Source organism: Rhodnius prolixus, unplaced genomic scaffold, assembly GCF_049639745.1.
Source record: "Rhodnius prolixus isolate KJV_2025 unplaced genomic scaffold, Rpr scaffold_18, whole genome shotgun sequence".
Classification (NCBI taxonomy): Eukaryota; Metazoa; Arthropoda; class Insecta; order Hemiptera; family Reduviidae; genus Rhodnius; species Rhodnius prolixus.
The window spans coordinates 3,151,525-3,173,121 of NW_027411636.1; the positions used below are offsets into that span (position 1 = coordinate 3,151,525).

At 35.5% G+C, this 21,597-nt stretch overlaps 1 protein-coding gene across 2 annotated transcripts; it reads right to left on the reverse strand.

The window, feature by feature from the left end:
• Nucleotides 1-1,287: 1,287 nt before the first annotated feature.
• On the reverse strand, nucleotides 1,288-20,333 carry LOC141462142 (salivary antigen-5-like). Of its 2 annotated transcripts, none has more exons than XM_074143756.1 (6): nucleotides 20,107-20,333; nucleotides 18,135-18,256; nucleotides 12,351-12,435; nucleotides 9,294-9,463; nucleotides 7,993-8,102; nucleotides 1,288-1,703 (listed from the first exon to the last, which is right to left on the reverse strand). In XM_074143756.1, the coding sequence occupies exons 1-6, from the start codon at nucleotides 20,261-20,263 to the stop codon at nucleotides 1,580-1,582; spliced, it is 768 nt and encodes a 255-aa protein (XP_073999857.1). In that variant the 5' UTR covers nucleotides 20,264-20,333; the 3' UTR covers nucleotides 1,288-1,579. The 2 variants fall into 2 exon arrangements, with proteins under 2 accessions (XP_073999857.1, XP_073999858.1); XM_074143757.1 differs by lacking the exon at nucleotides 1,288-1,703 and adding an exon at nucleotides 6,259-6,620 and having other exon boundaries at nucleotides 20,107-20,322.
• Nucleotides 20,334-21,597: the final 1,264 nt, after the last annotated feature.

The following is a 21,597-nucleotide window of genomic DNA, read 5'->3' on the forward strand; positions in this document are numbered from 1 at the left end:
CTTGGAAAGGAAATCTCTTTACCCTGGACTTCCTCTTCTAGTCCTCGCACTTCCCAAAAAACAGTGGTTCTGAATATTTTTTGGAATTTCATGACATATTACAATTGATATTTTTCTTACAAAAAAAACTTAAAATACTATCCTTAAACTGTAATTAAAATCGTATCCGTGACAATAAATATTCATTGAGTAATTACAAGATTTTCTTTATTTGCAAATGATTACTAGATCAGACATAAAGTAAACAATGCCATGACCTGTTTATTCAGAGCGTGGTAAAGGAGTTTGCTCAACAAGGGCGGGAAATTTCTTGTTTACATCAGAATTAAAAGGTTATAATTCATGATATTTTTAAAATAAATTAATGGACAAAAAATTATTATTACTTTATTTATTTTGTTTTATTTTTTTTTCTTTTTAAAGACAGTCCATAGTAAGAAATGAGAGAAAAAAATTTACATAATCTAAAGAAAATTGAACGCTCTCATGCTCTTAAAGTGTAGGTTATTAATATTTATTGCAACCTCCCGCGGCCGCCATCTTGCACTCCACTGCCTTCTTGTTCTGTATTAACCTTATAAATTTATTTATTCTTTGCAAGTATATACACTTTTTTTTTTCTTTTCATTCCATCCACTTCGTCCCTGTTCTTCGACTACCTTGTAGTCGTCCGTTTTTCTTTCTTTGATATTAAACAAACTTATTTTATTTAAATAAATAAACAAAAAATGTGTGTGCGCTTTGGGGGGGGGTGTGAAGGGGCTTGGTAAGAATTTTTTAATATAAGCAATGAAATAAAAAACTAATATTACATAATTTATATTTACCTTTCATGATGTTAGTACCGAAAAACATCACTTGCGGCGTTATCATGATGTTAGTACCGAAAAACATCATTGGCGGCGTTTTCATGATGTTAGTACCGAAAAACATCACTGGCGGCGTTTTGTTTTTTAATGCATTTATTTTATTTTTCTCGCCATCTTTACATTAATTTCTATTAATCTTTTCAATTTTATTTTACACACAATATTCTTTGAAATTTTCAATATTAATTTTTCATTTTCTATTATTGCATGAAGTAAGGGGGAGAGGGGGCAAGTTTTCTGACACCGAATGGGACAGGCTTATCTCTACAGAGCTATTTCATCCAATAAAATACTGGTTCCTCCTCCTACAAATGAAATGTTTGAAACATTTAAGTTACTAGTAAGTTAGTCTTGAAAAATGGGCTAGGGAATTTTGGGGTAAGGGAAGCGGCAAAAATAAATAAATAAAATAAAAAAATAATGGCACATCATTTATTTTGCAAAATCAACAAAACTCTCAAATACAATTCCTGTTTGAACATGATCTCTGATTTCAAGTTCTCTCGGTATATTTTGTCTGATGAACATGAAGCCTCCTCCATTGTGTGATGCACATGAACATGAGGCCTCATTGTGTGAAGCACATGAACGTGAGGCCTCATTGTGTGAAGCACATATAAGTAAAACTTAATTGAACAATTGCTAATAAATTGTAGTTAAATGAATAAATATCTGATAAGAAAATATTTGCTTGAAAAGTACAAGTTTTTTTATGATGATTTCTTCTTCTTTTTTTTGCAAAGATGTGGATATTGTTTTGACGCAACTTCGAGAAATTTTCCAGGACAGGTTCCGCTACCTTCTTTATAAGGTGCCTCCCCATACCAATTCCCTCTGAAACATAAAATTTTAACAATAATAATTGTTTGTTTTATTTTATTTATTTATTTTTTAAATGATTTAAGGCACGTCAACATCTGAGGTTATTGGCGCCTGGAGCTTTTTTCCGTGTCTCGGGACAGTCCTCTTTCATTACAGACAACACTATCCCTCTCTGGATAGTGTTGTCTGTAAGAAGGGAGAGAGAAAATCAGTGGGTCAACAACTGGATTCGAACCCGAGACCTCCACATAGTAATCCAATACGCTAACCATATAGCTAAGTTTTATTAATCGTTATTACGTAGTTAGCAATCTGTACAATGGTACATCATACACCATACTTTTTGTTCATCTTCTTTTCATTTGATTTAGATTGTCTGGGTGTATAGATGGTACAAACTCGTCTTCCTCTACAGACAATTTATAGACACGACGTGTGTCTCGTCAGGGGTTGAAATGAAACCAACTATGCGCCACTTGCTAAGACAGAAACCTGCCAATTACGAAGGCCAAGATACATACCGAAAAGTTTGGCATATACGTAGAGAAATAGAGTGACTATGAACTATTCCCAACAAACCAGAGATCAATAATTTAGAAGACATTCTTACAACATTGTATCTTTATTGGACAATTGGTGGGCGATGAAGAGCTAAAAAAAGAGTGGGAGATTCTGCCAACATTGCCAAGTAAAAAGTAAAGAAAATTATACAATTTTTGTGTTAACATTTTCCCTGATTTATATTATTAACTTGTTTTGTATAATTTAAAAAAGTAATGGTTAACTCCTTTCTTTTCCACCAATTTAATGACCTAGAGGCGGCATAATTTCTTTAAACAGTTTGTCTTTATTTCGTCACTAAGTTACAATTTGTTTGAATCTGCCGCCCCTAGGCACTATCTTATTTGCACAGAACGGGGATAGCTCAAATACAATAAGATTCAACGCTCCCTGTCTGGCGATGAAGTAAGAGGAGCTATCGTGAAAATACCAGAACACCAATGCCTTCACTATGCCTTGCTGGACAGAGTACTGCGGCTAGAAGCTACTTTATTGCCATCAGAGGGTGCTGACGACAACGCGACACAACCTGAATGTTAGGTTATAGTCTGGGAAGGTTTAGCGTTACATTGGAGTGTTTACATTACATAGAGTGTTTTTATAGTGTACAGTGACGGTAACATAACATATAAACTAGTAATTTAATTATTCTTTACAGGTATTTTATTGTTTTAATTATTTATTTATTTAATGTATTAACGTTTTGTATTAGTTTATTTATAAAATTATATTCTTTACGGAATAATAAAATCTGTTTTAACTCGTAGGATTATGGCCAGTGCCAACCAGATCGAGTGGCTCTAGATTTAGAAGGAAACTAGATTTAGATTAACTTAATTAAATCTAGCTAGATTAATAATAAATGCAAACTAACGCTGGACTGTAGTTGCAGACCAGATAACCTGTGTACCACTGGCCATCGTAGAAGTAAACATAACCGCAACCAACCTTAGTAGTGTTCTTCCACACAATCTGAAACATCATAATAAGGAAATGAATAAATAGATTATTTCAAGATTCAGGGCATGACAAATGGCGCCTCATCTAGAGAGATTGACTAACCTTCTTAGAAATTTATATTCTAGTTTGGAAAAAAGGTAAAGTAATTCGCTTCTTTTCTTTTTGTCAGGGAGGCATCACGTGTAAAAAAATTTTGAATTTAAAAAAATAACTACAGATGGGTTACATGGATTGTTTAAACAATTTTTTTTATTATTTATAATTTAACAATACAAATACCAATCAATACAAAGGAAACTGATCGCTTTTCAAAAATAATGGACTTCTCAGATGCACGTTCATTTAGTTCAATTAAAATTAATATTGATCTTCTTCTTGAGAGTCAACTTGAGGATTGCACAGGATGGCTTGGCAGCGTTCCTATTGGATGCTGTGTCGTAAATATGATTTATGCAGAAATAGATTATTCTTTTTAAATGGTGTGGAATATACTTTACGAGAGATGTTTCTTTGAGGAACTCTGGCGTGCATTAGGATCTAGTATCAGCCTCGTAATTGTAAGGAAACTGATTAGGTGATGTGATAAGTGAAGATAGAACATTTGGGTGGGGGGTTGGTAGCGAATTTCGACGCGGATTGAGCGGTAAACAGGTACGTCAGGAAAAATGATTGACGAGTTGAGAGCTCTAGTCCTTGTGATGCTCGGAGAATTCTATCCATTCTTGGACCCACATCTGGTAAGAAAGATGGGGATCACTTGTACACTATAACTTCTCTCGTTCTCCTAACAAGTTGCACACCTTTATTGTATTAAAGAAAATTAACAAAAACCAAAACCCTACAGACTTCTCTCCATAACACAAAGAAACTAATAATAAAATAATATATGAAAATCATACAGCAAATCTTAAAAAAAATCTTATCTTTTACAATTTAATTCCTTTACCAGTAGTCAACGTAGTCCGCTACCTTGGGCTTTACCTTTGACACAGAAGACTTGCATGGAACCCTCATACTCGACTTAAGAGAACAGAACTCAACAGACGCTTCCGACAACTGAAAAGACCATTAGACAACAGATCAAAGCTCACTCTGAACAACTAAAGACTTGATTTATGTAAGGTATATTAAAGCCAGAATGGGCTTATGGCATCGAACTGTGAGGGGTTCAACCAAACGCTCAAATCTGCAAAGGATGCAAGTCCTTGCAGTCTAAAATTTTTCTGCTCTATAGTAAACAGCTCCTTTCTACGTCACCAATCAAACCATTCACAAAGACTTTAAACATTCCTTTCGTGCAACACAAGTTGCTGAAAACACGTTACAGAAAATTCCATCTCAGCATTCAAACACATCAGAATCCACTTGTACAACATCTATCTTCAAGAACATTTCCAGACAACACTTCCAGGACGGTCTTAAAAGACAGGTGGCCTCGCGATCACCTCTCTGATGAAGAGAGTCAGTAGAAGGTTATTGGAAGTGTTACCGCTGGGCAACTTCTCCACTCTGGTATGTGTGATATGTTGTTGATTGTTATCATTGTTGCTTATATCGCAAAATGCGTTGATTGTAACTAAATAAAAATAAAACATTTATTGCACACAATGTGCAAACATTCACACACCTGTGTTCATATTATTTGCCAAAAATATTCAAATTTGTTTGCCCTTAGCCTTGAAAGTAAATAAATTACGCACCCGAAAATTCAAATCAGGGACTTTTAGAAGGTATATGTTACATTCCTAAAATGAATATTCCCTGCTCTCGGAAAAATCTCTGCTTAGGGGTAACGTAGTGCCCGCTGCTAGCTTAGTGGGAGGTGGGGAGGTATACTGGTTTGGGTCAGCTAGGAGAAATTAAGGAAGCAATCGGAAGGAAAAGGGAACAAGGAAAAGGATAAGAAATAATAGAAAAGAACAATAAAGAAAGGAAAAAAAGGAATACGAAGTAAGTGAAGAGTCCGGCCGCATAGTGAGCTGCGAACCTATGACAGTGGCAACGTGAGCTGATTATCTAGCTTACTGCGCTACACCGCTCACTACTGCAGACCTTCTTACACTATGATAGGGCAATTCTCATAAAACAAACTATAATTTCAATATAATTACAATTAAAAGAAACAAAAATATTCCTTGTAAAAATAATAAAACTGCCCTAAACCAGGTAATAAAAAAAAAAGAAGAAAATAAATGTAAATCACCTTGATTAGAAAATAATGTTAAATTAACAGATTATAGCTTATGGGCCCAATCAGTAAGTAAAGATAATAATAATTACAATAGAAATAGCAATAATAATAATTATAAATAGGGAAGGGATTAGCTATGCGGTTAGCGTACTGGATTCGCCCCTGTTCTTCGACCGTTTCTCTTTCTTTGATATTAAACAAACTTATTTTATTTAAATAAATAGAAAAAAAATGTGTGCGCTTTGGGGGGGGGATGAAGGGGCTTGGTAAGAATTTTTTAATATAAGCGATGGAATAAAAAACTAATATTACATAATTTATGTTTACCTTTCATGATGTTAGTACCGAAAAACATCACTTGCGGCGTTTTCATGATGTTAGTACTGAAAAACATCACTGGCGGCGTTTTCATGATGTTAGTACCGAAAAACATCACTGGCGGCGTTTTCATGATGTTAGTACCGAAAAACATCACTGGCGGCGTTTTCATGATGTTAGTACCGAAAAACATCACTGGCAGCGTTTTCATGATGTTAGTACCGAAAAACATCACTGGCAGCGTTTTGTTTTTCAATGCATTTATTTTATTTTTCTCGCCATCTTTACCTATTAATCTTTTCAATTCCTTTTATAAACAATATTTTTAGAAATTTTCAATATTAATTTTCCATTTTCTATTATTGCATGAAGTAAGGGTGGAGAGGGGACAGTTTTCTGACACCTTATGGGACAGGCTTATCTCTACAGAAGCTATTTCAACGTAAAATACTGGTTCCTCCTCCTACAAATGAAATTATTGAAAAATTTAAGTTACTAGTAAGTTAGCCTTGAAAAATGGGTTCGAAAAAAAAATAGTGACATATCATTTATATTTATTTTGCAAAATCAACAAAACTCTCAATTACAATTCCTGTTTGAACATGATCTCTGATTTCAAGTTCTCTGATGAACATGAAACCTCCTCATTGTGTGTAAGCACATGAACATGAAGCCTGATTGTGTGAAGCACATATAAGTAAAACTTAATTGAACAATTGCTAATAAATTTTAGTTAAATGAAATAATATCTGATAAAAAAATATTTGCTTGAAAAGTACAAGTTTTTTTATGATTATTTCTTTTTTTTTTGGCAAAGATGTGGATATTTATCTGACGCAACTAAATTGCCAGTACAGGTTCCTGAACCTTCTTTATAAGGTGCCCCTTTCCCATTTCCTCTGAAACATAAAATGTTAACAATATTAATTGTCTGCTTTATTTTATTCATTATTTAATGATTTAAGGCACGTCAACATCTGAGGCTAATGGCACCCGGAGCTTTTTTTCCAGTGCACTGCCGGCCTCCGGACAGTGTTCTCTCGTTACTGACAACACTGTAGTAAGCTGTAAGAAGGAAGAGAGAAAATCTAATGGTTAGCAGCTGGATTCGAACTCGGGACCTCCACATGGTAGTCCAATTCGCTAACCGCATAGCTAAGTTTTATTAATCGTTATTACATAGTTAGCAATCTGTACATCACATACCATACTTCATATTTGCTTAACTGAATAGATGGTAAAAACTCGTCTTTCTCTACAGATAATTTATAGACACGACGTATGTCTCATCAGGGGGTTGAAAGGAAACCAACCAGGCGCCACTTGCTAAGACAGAAACCTGCCAATTACGAATGCCAAGATATATGCCGAAAAGTTTGGCATGTAGAGAAATAGAGTGACCATGAACTACTACCAACAAAACCAGAGATCAATAATTTAGAAGATATTCTTACAAAATTGTATCTTTGATGGACAATTGGTGGGCGATGAAGAGCTAAAAAAAAGGTGGGAGATTGTGCCAACATTGCCAAGTAAAAATTAAAGAAAACTACACCATAACTAACATTTTCCCTGATTTATATTATTCACTTGTTTTGTATAATTTTAAAAAGTTGCCCATTCTTAATCAAATTCGCTCCTAAATTCATCACCAGAAATGTTAGATGAGTTTCTTCGTTATTGTCCGAGGTACTATCGGGTTTAAACGAATTTGTCAAAATTACTGGGCAAGGTACTGTAGGTAGATACGATAATAGCCAGTGCCATCTAGAAGAAGAAGGAAACTTTAGGATTTAAGGCGCTAGTGACCATCGTACGCGATGCGTCAAATAAAAGTGACACCTGACTCTAGACACTGCCTAAAAATGCCTAAGATTGGGCTGTTCATATTAAAGAAATTAGGTAGATAATATATGGCAAAATTAGGCTGATAAGAAAGCGGTTGCTTTGAAGATGGTTCAACTCCTTAATAGTTTCAATACAATAATGTGTTTGCAATTTGTAATAGTGCTGCATTTTCAATTTGAATGTGCCTGGTCCATCTGCTTAGAGTTCATCATTTTGGCGTTACTAATGCAGCAAACCTGTTCTACCATCAGGTAAATTGATTAGTTTCTATTAATGATATTCCTTACAATTATAAATATTATTTAAGAATAAGCGCGTTCATAGTGTACTATGTTTATTATGTTACTATATTACTATATTTATAGGTAATCCAACTAAAGGATTATGTCTGCGTTTTAAATGTAATAATAAATGCAAACTAACGCTGGGCTGTAGTTGCAGACCAAATAACCTGAGTACCAATCGTTACCCTGAGTACGTTCCTTGAAGTATGAATAACCGCAACCAACCTTAGTAGTGTTCTTCCACACAATCTGAAACATCATAACGAGGAAATGAATAAATAGATTATTTCTAGATTCAGGGCATGACAAATGGCGCCACATCTAGAGAGGTTGACTAACCTTCTTAGAAATTTATATTCTGGTTTGGAAAAAAGGTAAAGTAATTCGCTTTTTTCTTTTTGTCAGGGAGGCATCACGTGTAAAACGTCTTATCAGAATGCAATGAAAGAGGTGGATGGCAAATTTACGGTAATTTAAATCTCTTCTTATTGCTTCTAGCGCTCCTAGGAACAACTCCTGCAACTAGGACAGATTACAGGATGATTCCCCCACAGTCCTGCAGACGCACCTGTTTCATCACGTTTCAGCGACAGCGGCGAGGAAGCACAACCACTTTTTTAAGCAAAGCGCTTAGTCAGCTGTTGATGGATTTTATTTATTGTTTCAGTGTATAATATAGTGCATCCATAATTTTATAATTTTTCTTTTTTTTTATGCTCATCTACATCTATGGACATTGGCGCCCAGAGCTTTTTCCAGAGTGTACTGCCAGCCTCCGGACAGTGTTCTCTCCTAACCTATGCTCTTACCAGAACAGTGAGCTGCAAGAAGCTCCTAGGGAGAGAAAAAGCTAAGGATCAGCAGCTAGGTTCGAACCCTTGATTAATTCATTATTATATTTAATCCAGGGTAGGATATGCCTTTGAGGGCCGTAGAGAAGGCTTCTCCTAACCTGTCCATCCTTAATTCAAAGGAAGCCGTTATGTTTAATCCTTTTGGGCGATTACATAGTAGGCCAGCTTCCCACATCTGAAATACAATACCTGCTTAAAAATTTCAATAACTGATAACAGCTCTAACTAGAGTTCTTGACATTTTAGGGGAATTTCTTTTGATTAAAGAAAGATAGTAGGTATCGAATTGGATAAAAAGATCCAGATGTGGTGGACTTGATTGATGCAAAGAGATGTATTTTGGCAATTTGAAACTGCAGGTAGGATCCTTGTAAATCGAGCAACGATACAATTAATGTCTCACCAATAGGTCAATGAGTTTCTTGTAAGGGGTTCTAAATAAGACGTAACTATGAGGTACAGAAAGATAAAGAGCTAATTCGGAGAGATGGGAAAGATCTTTAATGAGATTAAGTCTAAGTGACCTTCCTCATGTAAATGGATTTTTGTAATCCATGTGTTTGAAATAAAACACTGATCCACTGACCTGTGTGTAGTGACCTGTTTTTACGGAGAAGGCATCTCCGAACGTGTACAACTTCACCTCGTCATACCACCCCTTCACCATTTCCGGTATGTACTTTTTGAATGTTTTCTCTAAACCTCCATTTTCGGTTGAACTTTTCATATAAATATTCTGTCCCATTGGTTTCTTTGCTGAACAGACCAAAAAGTTAAAGTTAATAGCCTGTTTATTAGTTAAATGCAACAACGCACTTAAACTTACGATGCACATTTATACTTTCTCTTACTTTGGGTCATCACTCACATTTTCGTGTTTGAGTTTTTCCTGCAAATATTCTTTTTGAGGTCTCTGAGCGGAAATAAAAACGTTTCTACAAATTGGTCCGTGCGTCTGTGAGGAGGTAGCTGGTCTTTTCTCTGGAGTGCCATTTCAGTTTAATACGATATGAATTTACCCCGATACAATATTAGTAAATATTAGATGAGGCACCAAAACTCTGGAACAACTGGCTCGGCATAATAAATATCGGCTGGAATGGGTGTCGGTTCATTTGGGGATCAAGGGGCATGAAATAGCCGATCAACTGGCCAGGAACGGAGCTAATATTCCTTTCGTTGGCCCGGAACCAGTCCTGGTGATTACCAATCATGCAGTTCGTGCTACTCTCAGAGAGTGGATCTGGAGAGAGAGCATGAAAAGAACTGGGTGATAGTATGTCCTGGGGCTAAACACGGCAATGAATAGAATAGAATATATTTTATTTTGCCTGTACATATGTATTACATACAATAGACTCGTCATAATAATCACAATGAACTAGTTATAATGAACTTTGAACTGATCCGTCAAAAATCCGTTGTACAATTTACTTCAGTTCACTCAACTTTGAAGTGAGTAACAGTCCATCTACTGGACAAGAAGTCCTCTATTTTATAAAATATATTATTCAATAAGAAGTCTTTAATAATTTCCTGAAATGCCTTCTTTTCTGTATTTCTTATTGATCGAGGAATTTTGTTGAACATCCTGGCTGCCTACTACGCCCTGGCTGTGTAAACAAAGAACCGATGAGACTCTGAGCTTGCTGTAGAAAACAGATTACTCTGATTACTCTGGCCTATTCAGGGCAGGTTGAGAAAGCACCTGTACAAGGTGGGGCTCAGAACCGTTGCGCGAATTGTGTCAGGAAGAGGAGGAAACGGCCTCTCACTTGGTGTTCAATTGCGTTATGAAATCTTTGACTCTTTGAGACTAAAGGAGATAGTAGCGCAAAAAGAACTAGTAAGGAAAAGGAAAGTCCGGTTCGTCTACTAAATTCAAGAAAGGGGGCTGGCAATAAGTCTCTTGTGGCTGCGGTGCCGTGGGATATAGGTCCCGTCCCGTATATCTATTCTAAGACACCAATATTCCAAATTCGCATGAAGACCAGCCAACCAGACGAAACTCTTTATTGGATCAATTATCTAGAAATTGGGGTTTTATCCATAGCATTTATTTGAAATTTTTTTGCAAGGGATGACCAATCATCCCGGGTCACTTTCGGCTGAAAGGGCCATTTCAGTGTTCAGGCGACCAACTCTTATTAAGTGACATTCGAATAAATTATTCAATAAAATCGGCCTACCGGAAATCTCACAGAAAAAGGGTTTTGAAGGAATTCATGGAGATTCATTGGACAGAATTTTGTGGTAGACCTGCCAATTAATTAGATTTAATTCAGTATAAATTATGGCAAGAGAAAGTGCTGTGAGTGTTCACAGCTGATTTCTGTGATTTCCTTTCAGATTTTAGGAAATCTGCCCAACTGCAGATTTCTATTTGTCACTTTGTACTACTTTATATACCTGTAAGTTCACATTAAAATGATCAATGTGTGCTTTAAAAAGTAATTGGTTGAACTTCATTTTTCGCAAAATGTTTTTCTTAAAATCTATTTGTTGCGTTGAATTATTCTCGCAAACAAGAATAAACCTTTATTTTTTAAATTCAATTTGAACATTTTCTCTTTGATTGGAAAAAAGGAAACAATCTCAAAGTTGTGAGTTATTCAACAATACGTTTTTTCCTAGTTTTTTCTCACTAACCTAACCTAACCTAACCTAACCTAAACCAACCTAACCTAAACCAACCTAACCTAACCTAACCTAACCTAACCTAACCAAACCTAACCAAACCTAATCTAACCCAACCTAACCTAACCTAACCTAACCTAACCTAACCTAACCTAACCTAACCAAACCTAAACCAACCTAACCTAACCTAACCTAACCTAACCTAACCTAACCTAACTTAAAACAACTGTCCTACTGGACAAAATATAAGTTTTTTAGCAAATAGATTTGTAAATGATTCGTATTTGAAGACTAAAACTATAGAATGTAAACAATGTTCGATCCTCGAAGGGATGTGCGGCCCCCCGGCCTAGAATTTATCTTTTGGCACAGCATTGTCCGGTTGGCAGCACTGGAGAAGACAACGGAGAGGGGGCTCCAGCGTGTGCCTGGGAGCTCGAGCCAGTCACCCTTGGGGCTTCTCAAAGGAATTGTTGTCAGTGTTCCTATGTCAGTTGACTTTGCCGCCAAGTCCAGCCATGATCAAGATGTCTTCCTGCTACACCGGCGTGTAGGTCCCCTGTCGTGTGTCTCCTTAAAGACTTTATTATAAATATTTAATAGTCATTAATGTCGCGAAGTTTATGTCTATTGTGTCAAGAAGTGAATCAATGTTGTAATAGCGAGGGAACATGAATTGTAATAAGAAGCCAAGCACGTGCTAAATGTAATTGTATGTCTCGTAAGGTACCAAATTGTAAGTGTTTATAATATATATTTTGTGTGGTCTAAACCACATTATGTGTGTTTTGTACAGCTGGATCATTTAAAAATATATGATCATTTTCTATCCAATCTCTATTAGTATTTTGAGTGTTGGTGGCGTCCCCCACCCTTCCCAACCTTTAATATTAGTTTATCATAATTCTGCTTTTCCAGTCTGCTCTCTCAATTTCTGCTTTTAATGCCCTTTTGTCTTTCTAATCCCCCCTCCATTTCAATATTTTTCAAACAATAATTGACTTACTCTTTTTAATTTCAGGATTGTTGTGCCCATAATCACAGCCACTTGCCCAAGCTTTGGCTTGTAACGCTGCATCACTGTCCCAGGTCTAATTAACAAACATTTGTGTGAATACATAAAAATTAATTAATAAAATTACATAATTGTTTAAAAAATGTGTGGTTGTGTGTGTGTGGGGCGGAAACTAAGCAGCATCATGAAGCCTTCAGCAAAGAGCAGTTCTGCCAAGTTCCTTCCAAGATCAGCGGTCAGTAAGAGGACCCTTCAGAAACCATTATCTAAGTGTATATAAAATTGCATATTTTATTAAACATAATTAAGTGTGAACTAAAAATTAAAATTAAAAAACTTCTAGAACCCAGCTTTGGCAGCTTAGAAAGTGGAAGAAGAAGCTTAGGAAGAAGCCAAAGCTCTGCGAACTTCTTGAAACTCCAAGTTCAGAAGAGAGTTAAGCAGAGTCTTTGACATAACCTCGCAGATCATTATCATCATGACATTTAAAGATCAGTTTAGTAGTTAGTCTTTAGTATGCTAGATTTATTGACCATTTTTTCTCAAAGTACTATTCTAAAAGAACGATCCATCTAATTAGAAAATTTGGTAAAACTGCAGTATGGTGCCATAACACCCAGCGTATACAGTAGTAGGAAGTTGTACGTTCTGGGCCACTTTTCAAAAACTAAGTCCAAATCATTTAATATGGTTGTACGTTCTGGGCCACTTTTCAAAAACTAAGTCCAAATCATTTAATATGGTTGTATGTTCTGGGCCACTTTTCAAAAACTAAGTCCAAATCATTTAATATGGTTGTACGTTCTGGGCCACTTTTCAAAAACTAAGTCCAGCCATCCCCTCTGTTTAGCATCGACTCTGACTGGACGCATAACAATTCAAACTTCTATTATTCCTTCTATTATTGCAGTCTTAATAAAAATATAAATGTTTAATTGAATTCAGATTCAATAAAGGTTTTCATTTTTTTCCATGTATTATTTAGACCCACTCTAGAAATTTATATTTGGATGCAATTAATTAAATGTCTCTTAACAATGTGAAAACTTTTCATCGAATAATATGTAAGAGGGGTTTGAAACTGGTATTAGCGCTATATAAAATTGCACCACCTTTAAAGAAGCTCAGTTGTAAAATGGCGGTAGAGTGGAAATGATAATTAAAACTGTCCGGTAGGAGAGTTGTATAAGGGTTGATCGACAAAAAGTGCACGAAAAAGCGTAACGTTGAAAAACACCCAACTTTGATAATTTTTTTCTCTTTTTCTATAAAAGATAAAATTCCCAAATTTTCTTTAAATTATAGGACAAACCCTCCTTTATAGATGTAATTTTTTTGCAACCACCCAGATCTAATAGGTTTCGAGAAAAAAGTTGCCGAAAATGAGCAAAAACGGCTTTTTCAAAAAATGTTCTTGTTCTTGTTACATTTTTTGTAAACAACGTAGCGCCTAAACGCGTGAACCGATTTTCATGAATGAGGTGTCATTCGATTCGGAATTTTATGTAGATGTGCCTTTTGGGAGTCTCGACCCTGTACATCGAATGGGAGAGAGGAGTTAGCCCCCTTAATGTAAGGCCCCCTCCAAAATTATTATTACTAATTACTCTGTAAATCTTGGCCCGATTTTGATAAAATTTGGTAGGATGATAGGGTTAGGGCTCCCCTACCTAACAATAAAGCGGCGATCAGCTCTTACACTTGTTAAGGGGAAGTATAGGAATCGTTTCAAATTATCGACACGTGAACCGATTTTCATGAATGAAGTGTCATTCGAATTGAAATTTTGTACAGATTTACACTTTAAAAGTCTCGACGCAGTGTCTCATAAGGAGGGGAGTTCGCCCCACCCAAATAAGGCCCTTTCTAAAACTATTATTACCAATATTTCTATAACGGTTAGCCCGATTTTGATAAAATTCAGCTCGAATAAGTGGTTAAAGCTCCTCTACGTTGCGGTGAAGTGCTATCATGCTCTTGCATCTACTAAGAGGAAGTACTGCAATCGTTTAAATTATCAATGAGTGAACCTATTTAAATCAATGAATTGTCGATTAAAAAATTTTTGCCTCTTTGCCTTTTAGGGAGAAGTACTGCAATCGCAATTTATTTTTCTTACTCCTCTTAAAAGGAAGTACTGAAATCGCAGTTTAATTTTGCTATTTACGTACAAATACCTTCCTATATTATTCAAAACGCTTTTTCAAAAAAATTGTTATTGAGGATGGTTTGGGGCACCGCAACTGTAATCAATCTTTAAAAAGATCTCTCCAGTGGTAGTTACGGTTCCGACTTACCACCTTATCAGGTTATAATGATAGAATTGCTTATTCCAAATTTTAAAAAAATCTGTAAAGCAGATATGTAACATTCCAAATAGACAAAAAGGAAAATCTATCCAAAAGGTACAAAAATCTCCTTAACAAAAACTTACAGTTTAAAATGTTAAGTATAAGGGTTGATTAAACGCCAAAAGGTACACAAATCAGCGAGTACCCAACATTTCATTAATATTTAAGTAATTCTACTGCATTAATTTTCATTAATAAGTTATTTTTTTAGAATTTATTAGATGTCACAGACCCTTATGCTGGCCATTTTCATCTACAAAATATATGTTCAAGTAGCACTGTAGATTGACTGTAATATCTAGTTATTTATAATAATCAAACTACTAATTACAGGTTTAAAAGAAAAACGTTATAAAAAATATAAAAAAAAATATGAAGCTAAAAAATTCAAAACCTTTTTTAGAAAATGCTTACACCAACATACATCAATGATTTTGTTTATTTTATTTATTTATTTTTATTTTTAAATAAAAATCGTCGGTTTAAGTTCATTCTTCGATTAAAGTAATTGTTATTTTATGAAGTAGTCAAACGTTTATAATAATAGGTAAACAAACGTTTACAATAATTGTTGTTGAATAATCTACTTGTTATAACTGTGTGTTATTTGTGCTCACGAATATTTCGGTAAAACGAATTCAAGACAGTAGCCTACTCTAACTTTGTCTTTTTCTACTTTAACATGCATGTACGTATATGTGATTTATCATAATTATAACAAAAAAATATTATGAATGAAGTGGCCAGCATAAGGGTCTGTGACATCTAATCAATTCTAAAAAATAACTTATTAATGAAAATTAATGCAGTAGAATTACTTAAATATTAATGAAATGTTGGGTACTCGCTGATTTGTGTACCTTTTGGCGTTTAATCAACCCTTATACTTAACATTTTAAACTGTAAGTTTTTGTTAAGGAGTTATATTAGGTTTGTTTCAACATACCCAACCATCACGATAGCCGATTTGGATTTAGTGCTAATTTAGTCCACTCTGTCACTGATATAAGTCTACCCAACTTATAGTCTACTTCATATTGTTATAAAACACCTTTTCATCAAACAATGTAGTTATTGATAAATCTATATTATTTTATAATATATAAATATTATACATATACAGGGTGAACCAGTAAGTATTGTCCATAGGCCTACTGCGTGTAGTACATCTAAAGTGGAGTTCAATGACGTATTGGCCAACTTCATATCTTCCTCTGTTCTTGAGTGACGTCACTTTAAAGTTTTTTTCTAAAATCATTACTTTTTTCCAATAAAAATGTTATTACTCAGAAAGTTTTAGTCCGAATTCGATTCTGATGACAGAGGTTAGAAAGACAGATAACTTTCCTAAAAATTGGCACCATTTTGAAGCATAAATTATTCTCCAAACTGCCGTAATCTTCCACCGGATCCTAGGAAAATAAAAGTAATCGAAATTTTTAAGAAAACTCATTAGGCTCTTATGTGATCATTTTCAGACAAAAGTTTCCTTGCTTTCAAACGGTATATCATTTTCCAGAATTCCTTTTATGTTCGTATGAGAAATTACGTTTGTTTTGCAAGAAAACGTGTTCACGAGCACTCAAGAGTGTTAGTTAACAAGTTGTTTAATTAATTGAAAACTCTTTTAGATGGACCAGTAGTCAATTTTTAAAGTAGATTGTCTTAAAATAAGGTAGTCTAAGGTTACTTATTGCACATAAAAAAACAAAAACAAAAAAAATCTAAACTGAAATATTTGAGAAAATGTTAGAAAATATTTTAAACAAGTGCTATTTTTATAATCGAAGGCTAATTTGCTTAGTTTCAAAATCTAGTCCAGAGACTTAGTCTCTGGCGTTTCTTCGGTGGGTAAGAATATTCTAAGTTTACCACCACAATACTAACTGCATCGTTACTAAAACTTTCCCAAGTAACTAAATGAACCTACTAAAAGGACTTGCTCTCTGGCAGATGGCGTCTAACTAAAAATTTTCCAAGTGTGCAAGGTCAACCACTATAGAACCAGTGTACCGCTACTAATATTTTTCTAATTGTTTAACTAAATGAACGCAACTGTTGGACTTAGTTTTTGAAAAGTGGCCCAGAACGTACAACTCCCTACTACTGTATACTGATGCTACGTAAGTTGATAAATAGATAATAATATTCGATTTCCAATTTTATAATTCCTTTTTAAAATAAAAAATAATTAAGAACAGTTTTTCATATTTTAGGATACTATTGTTATTTTAAGGATTACTAATTGTATGGTCCTGAAGGAAGGCTTTGCCCCATGTCCCTCCCGATCGCCTACAAATCACTATTCTAATGGCCTTTCCTGAGACAAATATATTTAAAGTATCCGTACACCAGTTGTTGAATTCTCAAGCCCTTTCATAAATTTGTACCTACGCTGATCGAATTAATTAAATATGCATTTTTACTGCCTGTCCTAACATGCCAAATCAGTTTTTGACCATTTGTTATTTATAAAATTTAATTGTTAGGGTGGATACATAGTGGAGCGGCGGGGATAATTGCTTCAAATCAGAGAGAGAGAGAGAGCGACGAGCAGCGAGCAAAGAGAGTCGCTGTGCACATAGTGACCAAGTTTAGTCGCGTTTCTCCTTTTCGACGAGACTTGATGGAAAGGAATTATTTCTATATGAAAATTCTTCCTTGAAAATTTGGTATTTTCCAGCAGCTTAATAGCAGGAGCTGCAGCGTACATGATATAAACAGAACTAGACATGAACCTTGGTGACTTCCATCAGTCGGACCAACAACTTTGTGGAAGCATCTTGGCAAGTTTCATGCGTATTTTCAAATGTCTATTTCAACATTTGATTACAAAATAACCAGTGTTGAAGGCATGTTCATCAAGAATTGGACGAATTTCACTGTTAACCCCATTAATCCTGTAGAGCGCCCAGCAGTTACTTTAATTTAAGAAAATAGATAAATAAATAATATAAAATAGAAATATGTGCAGGTAAAAAGAAATCTGTCAACTCAAAAAAAAACATAAAAATTTTATTAAATCACTACCCCATTTAAGAAAAGCGGTTCGGTTATTATTTGTACCAACGCATTTTCATAAATGAAGAAAAGCGAAGTCTTGATAATGCCAAAAGAAAAAAGAGGTGAATAGTAGAACACTATAACTGCAGCGTTGCTCCCCACTATGGGCGGTCCCATACGGTTAACTTGTGTTTGTTTTCACCACAAAGAGTAAGGTAAAGTGAAAACAGTAAAGCAAAGAAAGTGCCAAGAAAGAATTTATCGTTTCCTGTGTAAAAGAAGGTCCAAGAGGCACCAGTAATTAAGGAAGGTAGTTCAGTTCATATTTCGGGAACAATTCTAGGTGTAAAAGGGGCATCCAAAAAAATATTCAGTAAAAAGACTGGATTATTCTGTTTATCCTGTGATATCCAGTACTTACCAGCAGAATCATGTTCTCCGCTTTAGGCTGAGGGGGCTCCTGGCCAGCAGCTACCTTTTCCCTGTACTGGTTGTGCTCCTTTAGCAGAAGCTGTTTATCTTTTTCATCAATATTTTTTAAACCTAAAATATGAAGTTGAACTTATTTAAAGAGGTTGGTTTACGTAAATAAAAAGTGATTGATTTGTGTGCGCGGTGCAAGTAACTCAAAGTAAACTATCACCAGTAGCGAATTATGATGAACTCGCTAACACTAACCTCACTAACGCTAATCTTACTAACCTAACCTCACTAACACTAACCTCATTAACCTAACCTCACTAACGCTAACATCATCAACACTAACCTCACTAACGCTAACCTCACTAACGCTAACCTCACTAACGCTAACCTCACTAACACTAACCTCATTAACCTAACCTCATTAACACTAACCTCACTAACGCTAACATCACTAACGCTAACCTCACTAATGCTAACCTCACTAATGCTAACCTCATTAATTGGCATTTAATCTTCTACATTAATTTCCTTCACTGTAAAATTGTGAATTTCACTGAAATGATTCAATTCAAATGGCCAGATATGGTCGTCCTTCTTCCCCTTGCAGACGCGGAGGACGATCGCCTCGTAGAAGGTCAGTAGCGAATTATGATGAACTCGCTAACACTAACCTCACTAACGCTAACCTTACTAACCTAACCTCACTAACACTAACCTCATTAACTTAACCTCACTAACGCTAACATCATCAACACTAACCTCACTAACACTAACCTCACTGACGCTAACCTCACTAACGCTAACCTCACTAACACTAACCTCATTAACCTAACCTCATTAACGCTAACCTCACTAACGCTAACATCACTAACGCTAACCTCACTAATGCTAACCTCATTAACTGGCATTTAATCTTCTACTTTAATTTCATTCACTGTAAAATTGTGAATTTCACTGAAATGATTCAATTCAAATGGCCAGATATGGTCGTCCTTCTTCCCCTTGCAGACGCGGAGGACGATCTCCTCGTAGAAGGTCAAGATCTCGTTCTCGTTCCCGAAGGTGGTCATACAACTAGATCTTTGACAGTAAGAATTCTAGAGGACAGTCCTATTCGCATTCCAGATCACGTTCAAGATCGCTGTTTGTCATAAATATCTTACAAAAGTAAATCCTCGACTTTCAAGAGTAAACCTATCACGAGGAATATAAATATCTCCTATCACAATACATCTTTTTAAAAAAACTGGTATCAAATCATCTCGCGTTGTGTGATAAGTTAGATTATCACCTTTCAAAGAAAGCATTCCATCATTAAACAACACGAGAATAATAGTTGGTTCTTGCTGAAGATCTTTCAGCACTGGTACCCATTTTCTCGCAAAACAAATGCACAAGGTATGTTCAACAGTTTAGCTATATTGAAGGCTTCGAACACTTGACCCTGATTGGCAGAGCCGTCTCCATATAATGGTGGAACAAAAACTTTTTAATTTCCGTATTCATCTAAAGCTATACATTTCTAATACAAATGGTAAAAATAATTTTGTTAGGAGCAAAGCTAGTTTGGACACTACGGGGAGCCCGACGCTCCGTCTAGTTAAATAGTTTGGGCCTGACAGAGTTATCAGGGGGCAAAACGCCATTATCGCTATATAATTAGTAGACTAATAGTTACGACAAAAAATTTTTAAAAAGCCTTCTAATTTAATTATTTTTTAAAACGAAGTTTCCAATTGGCCTGCAATGGACAGATTCGCGTCCCGGAAATTGTCTTTTTGTAGGGTGTGTGTTAGCAAAATGTCTTGAAAAAGGTAATAAATATCTGTCTATATCCGGAAATGACCGGGTGATATGTTCACTATTCATGAAGGAATTCATCGAAACAGAACATCGAATTTGCTAATTACAGTAGATATTAAATTTATAGAAGATTAAGGAGTTGTTCTGTTCTCATCATAGTCTCTTACCTATAAATTCTTTTGAAGGATTCTTGCAGGATTTCCTGACATCTCTCAGGGGATCCGATTTAACCACGGGCCTTGGGCCGGGTCGAACCAGCACCATTGAAGACAGAAGTACTATGCTGGCCAGCAGACCAACCTCCAACGAGCAGTATTGAACCATGGCTGAGGATGCACTGACTTCGCTTCATGGTAAAACTCTTTTCTAAGCTCCTAGAATTAATGGATCGTCTCCCCCACTCTGCAAACAATTTAGAATTGAAGGTATTGTTTATTCGATTATTCTTTCAAATTTGAATTTAAAAAAATAAATACAGATGGGTTACATGGATTGTTTAAACAATTTGCTTTTTGTTTTTTAATTTTTGTTCTTTATTATTAACAATACAAATACCAAACAATACAAAGAAAACTTATCGCTTTTCAAAAATAATTAGATGCACGTTCATTTAGTTCAATTAAGATTAATATTGATCTTCATCTTTGTGAGCCAACTTGAGGATTGCACAGGATGGCTTGGCAGCGTTCCTATTGGATGCTGTGTCTCAAATATGGTTTATGTAGAAATGGATTATTCTTTCTAAATGGAGTGACTTATGAACGATACGGATTATACTTTACGAGAGATGTTTCTTTGAGGAACTCCGGCGTGCATTAGAATCTAGTAGCGTCCTCGTAATTGTAAGGAAACTGATTAGGTGATGTGATAAGTGAATTATTGTTCATTATTTTTGGTGACTGAATCATAGTTTCAATAGGATGAAAAATTAATGCCGGTTTCAGTCATGATAAACTTTATTCTGCCGAGCTTTCGACCTAGGGACTACTAGGTCATCTTCAGGGCTAATTTACAATATACTGTTTTACATCATTACAGGGTTGGTGTTCATGGACTGAATGGCAGACAAGACAGAAGACACACCAACCCTCTAATGACGTAAAACAGTATATTGTAAATTAGCCCAGAAGATGACCTAGTCCCCTTAGGTCGAAAGCTCGGCATAATAAAGTTTATAATGACTGAAAATGACATTAATTTTTTCATCCTATTGATAAGTGAAGATAGAACTTTTGGGTAGGGTGTTGGTAGCGAATTTCGACGCGGAGAGCGCGGGTTGAGCGGTAAAGAGGTAGGTCAGGAAAAAGGTTTATTTTTCATTTTCGGTAACTAGCAAGATTGAGGATTGATTGCTGGGAAAAAGATAAACGAGGGTCGTTTGAAAAGTTCGTGCAAAGTCAGAGAGATAGCACTACTGGCGCGTATCGAGGTTATGTTTAGTTAGTAGCATCTCTTGGAAGAACACACACCAAGTTTCAGCCAGATCGGTCTATTTCTTTGTGTTTGGCATTCGTTTGAATCGAGGCAGTCGAGTGATTTTCAAAAAATGGACGAAAAAGAATTTCGTGTGTTGATTAAACACTACTTTATGAAAGGCAAAACGCCTCAGGAGACTAAAGAGAAGCTTGATAAACATTATGGTGACTCTGCACCTTCGA

What these genes read in the sequence shown, in the direction of transcription:
- LOC141462142 (XM_074143756.1), bottom strand. Translation starts at nt 20,263, where the DNA reads ATGGTTCAATACTGCTCGTTGGAGGTTGGTCTGCTGGCCAGCATAGTA. An exon ending in TCCTTCAAAAGAATTTATAG is followed by an intron (nt 18,257 to 20,106) that starts GTAAGAGACTAT and finishes TTCATATTTTAG; the next exon opens with GTTTAAAAAATATTGATGAA. An exon ending in CAATCCTGAAATTAAAAAGA is followed by an intron (nt 9,464 to 12,350) that starts GTAAGTCAATTA and finishes TGGTCTGTTCAG; the next exon opens with CAAAGAAACCAATGGGACAG.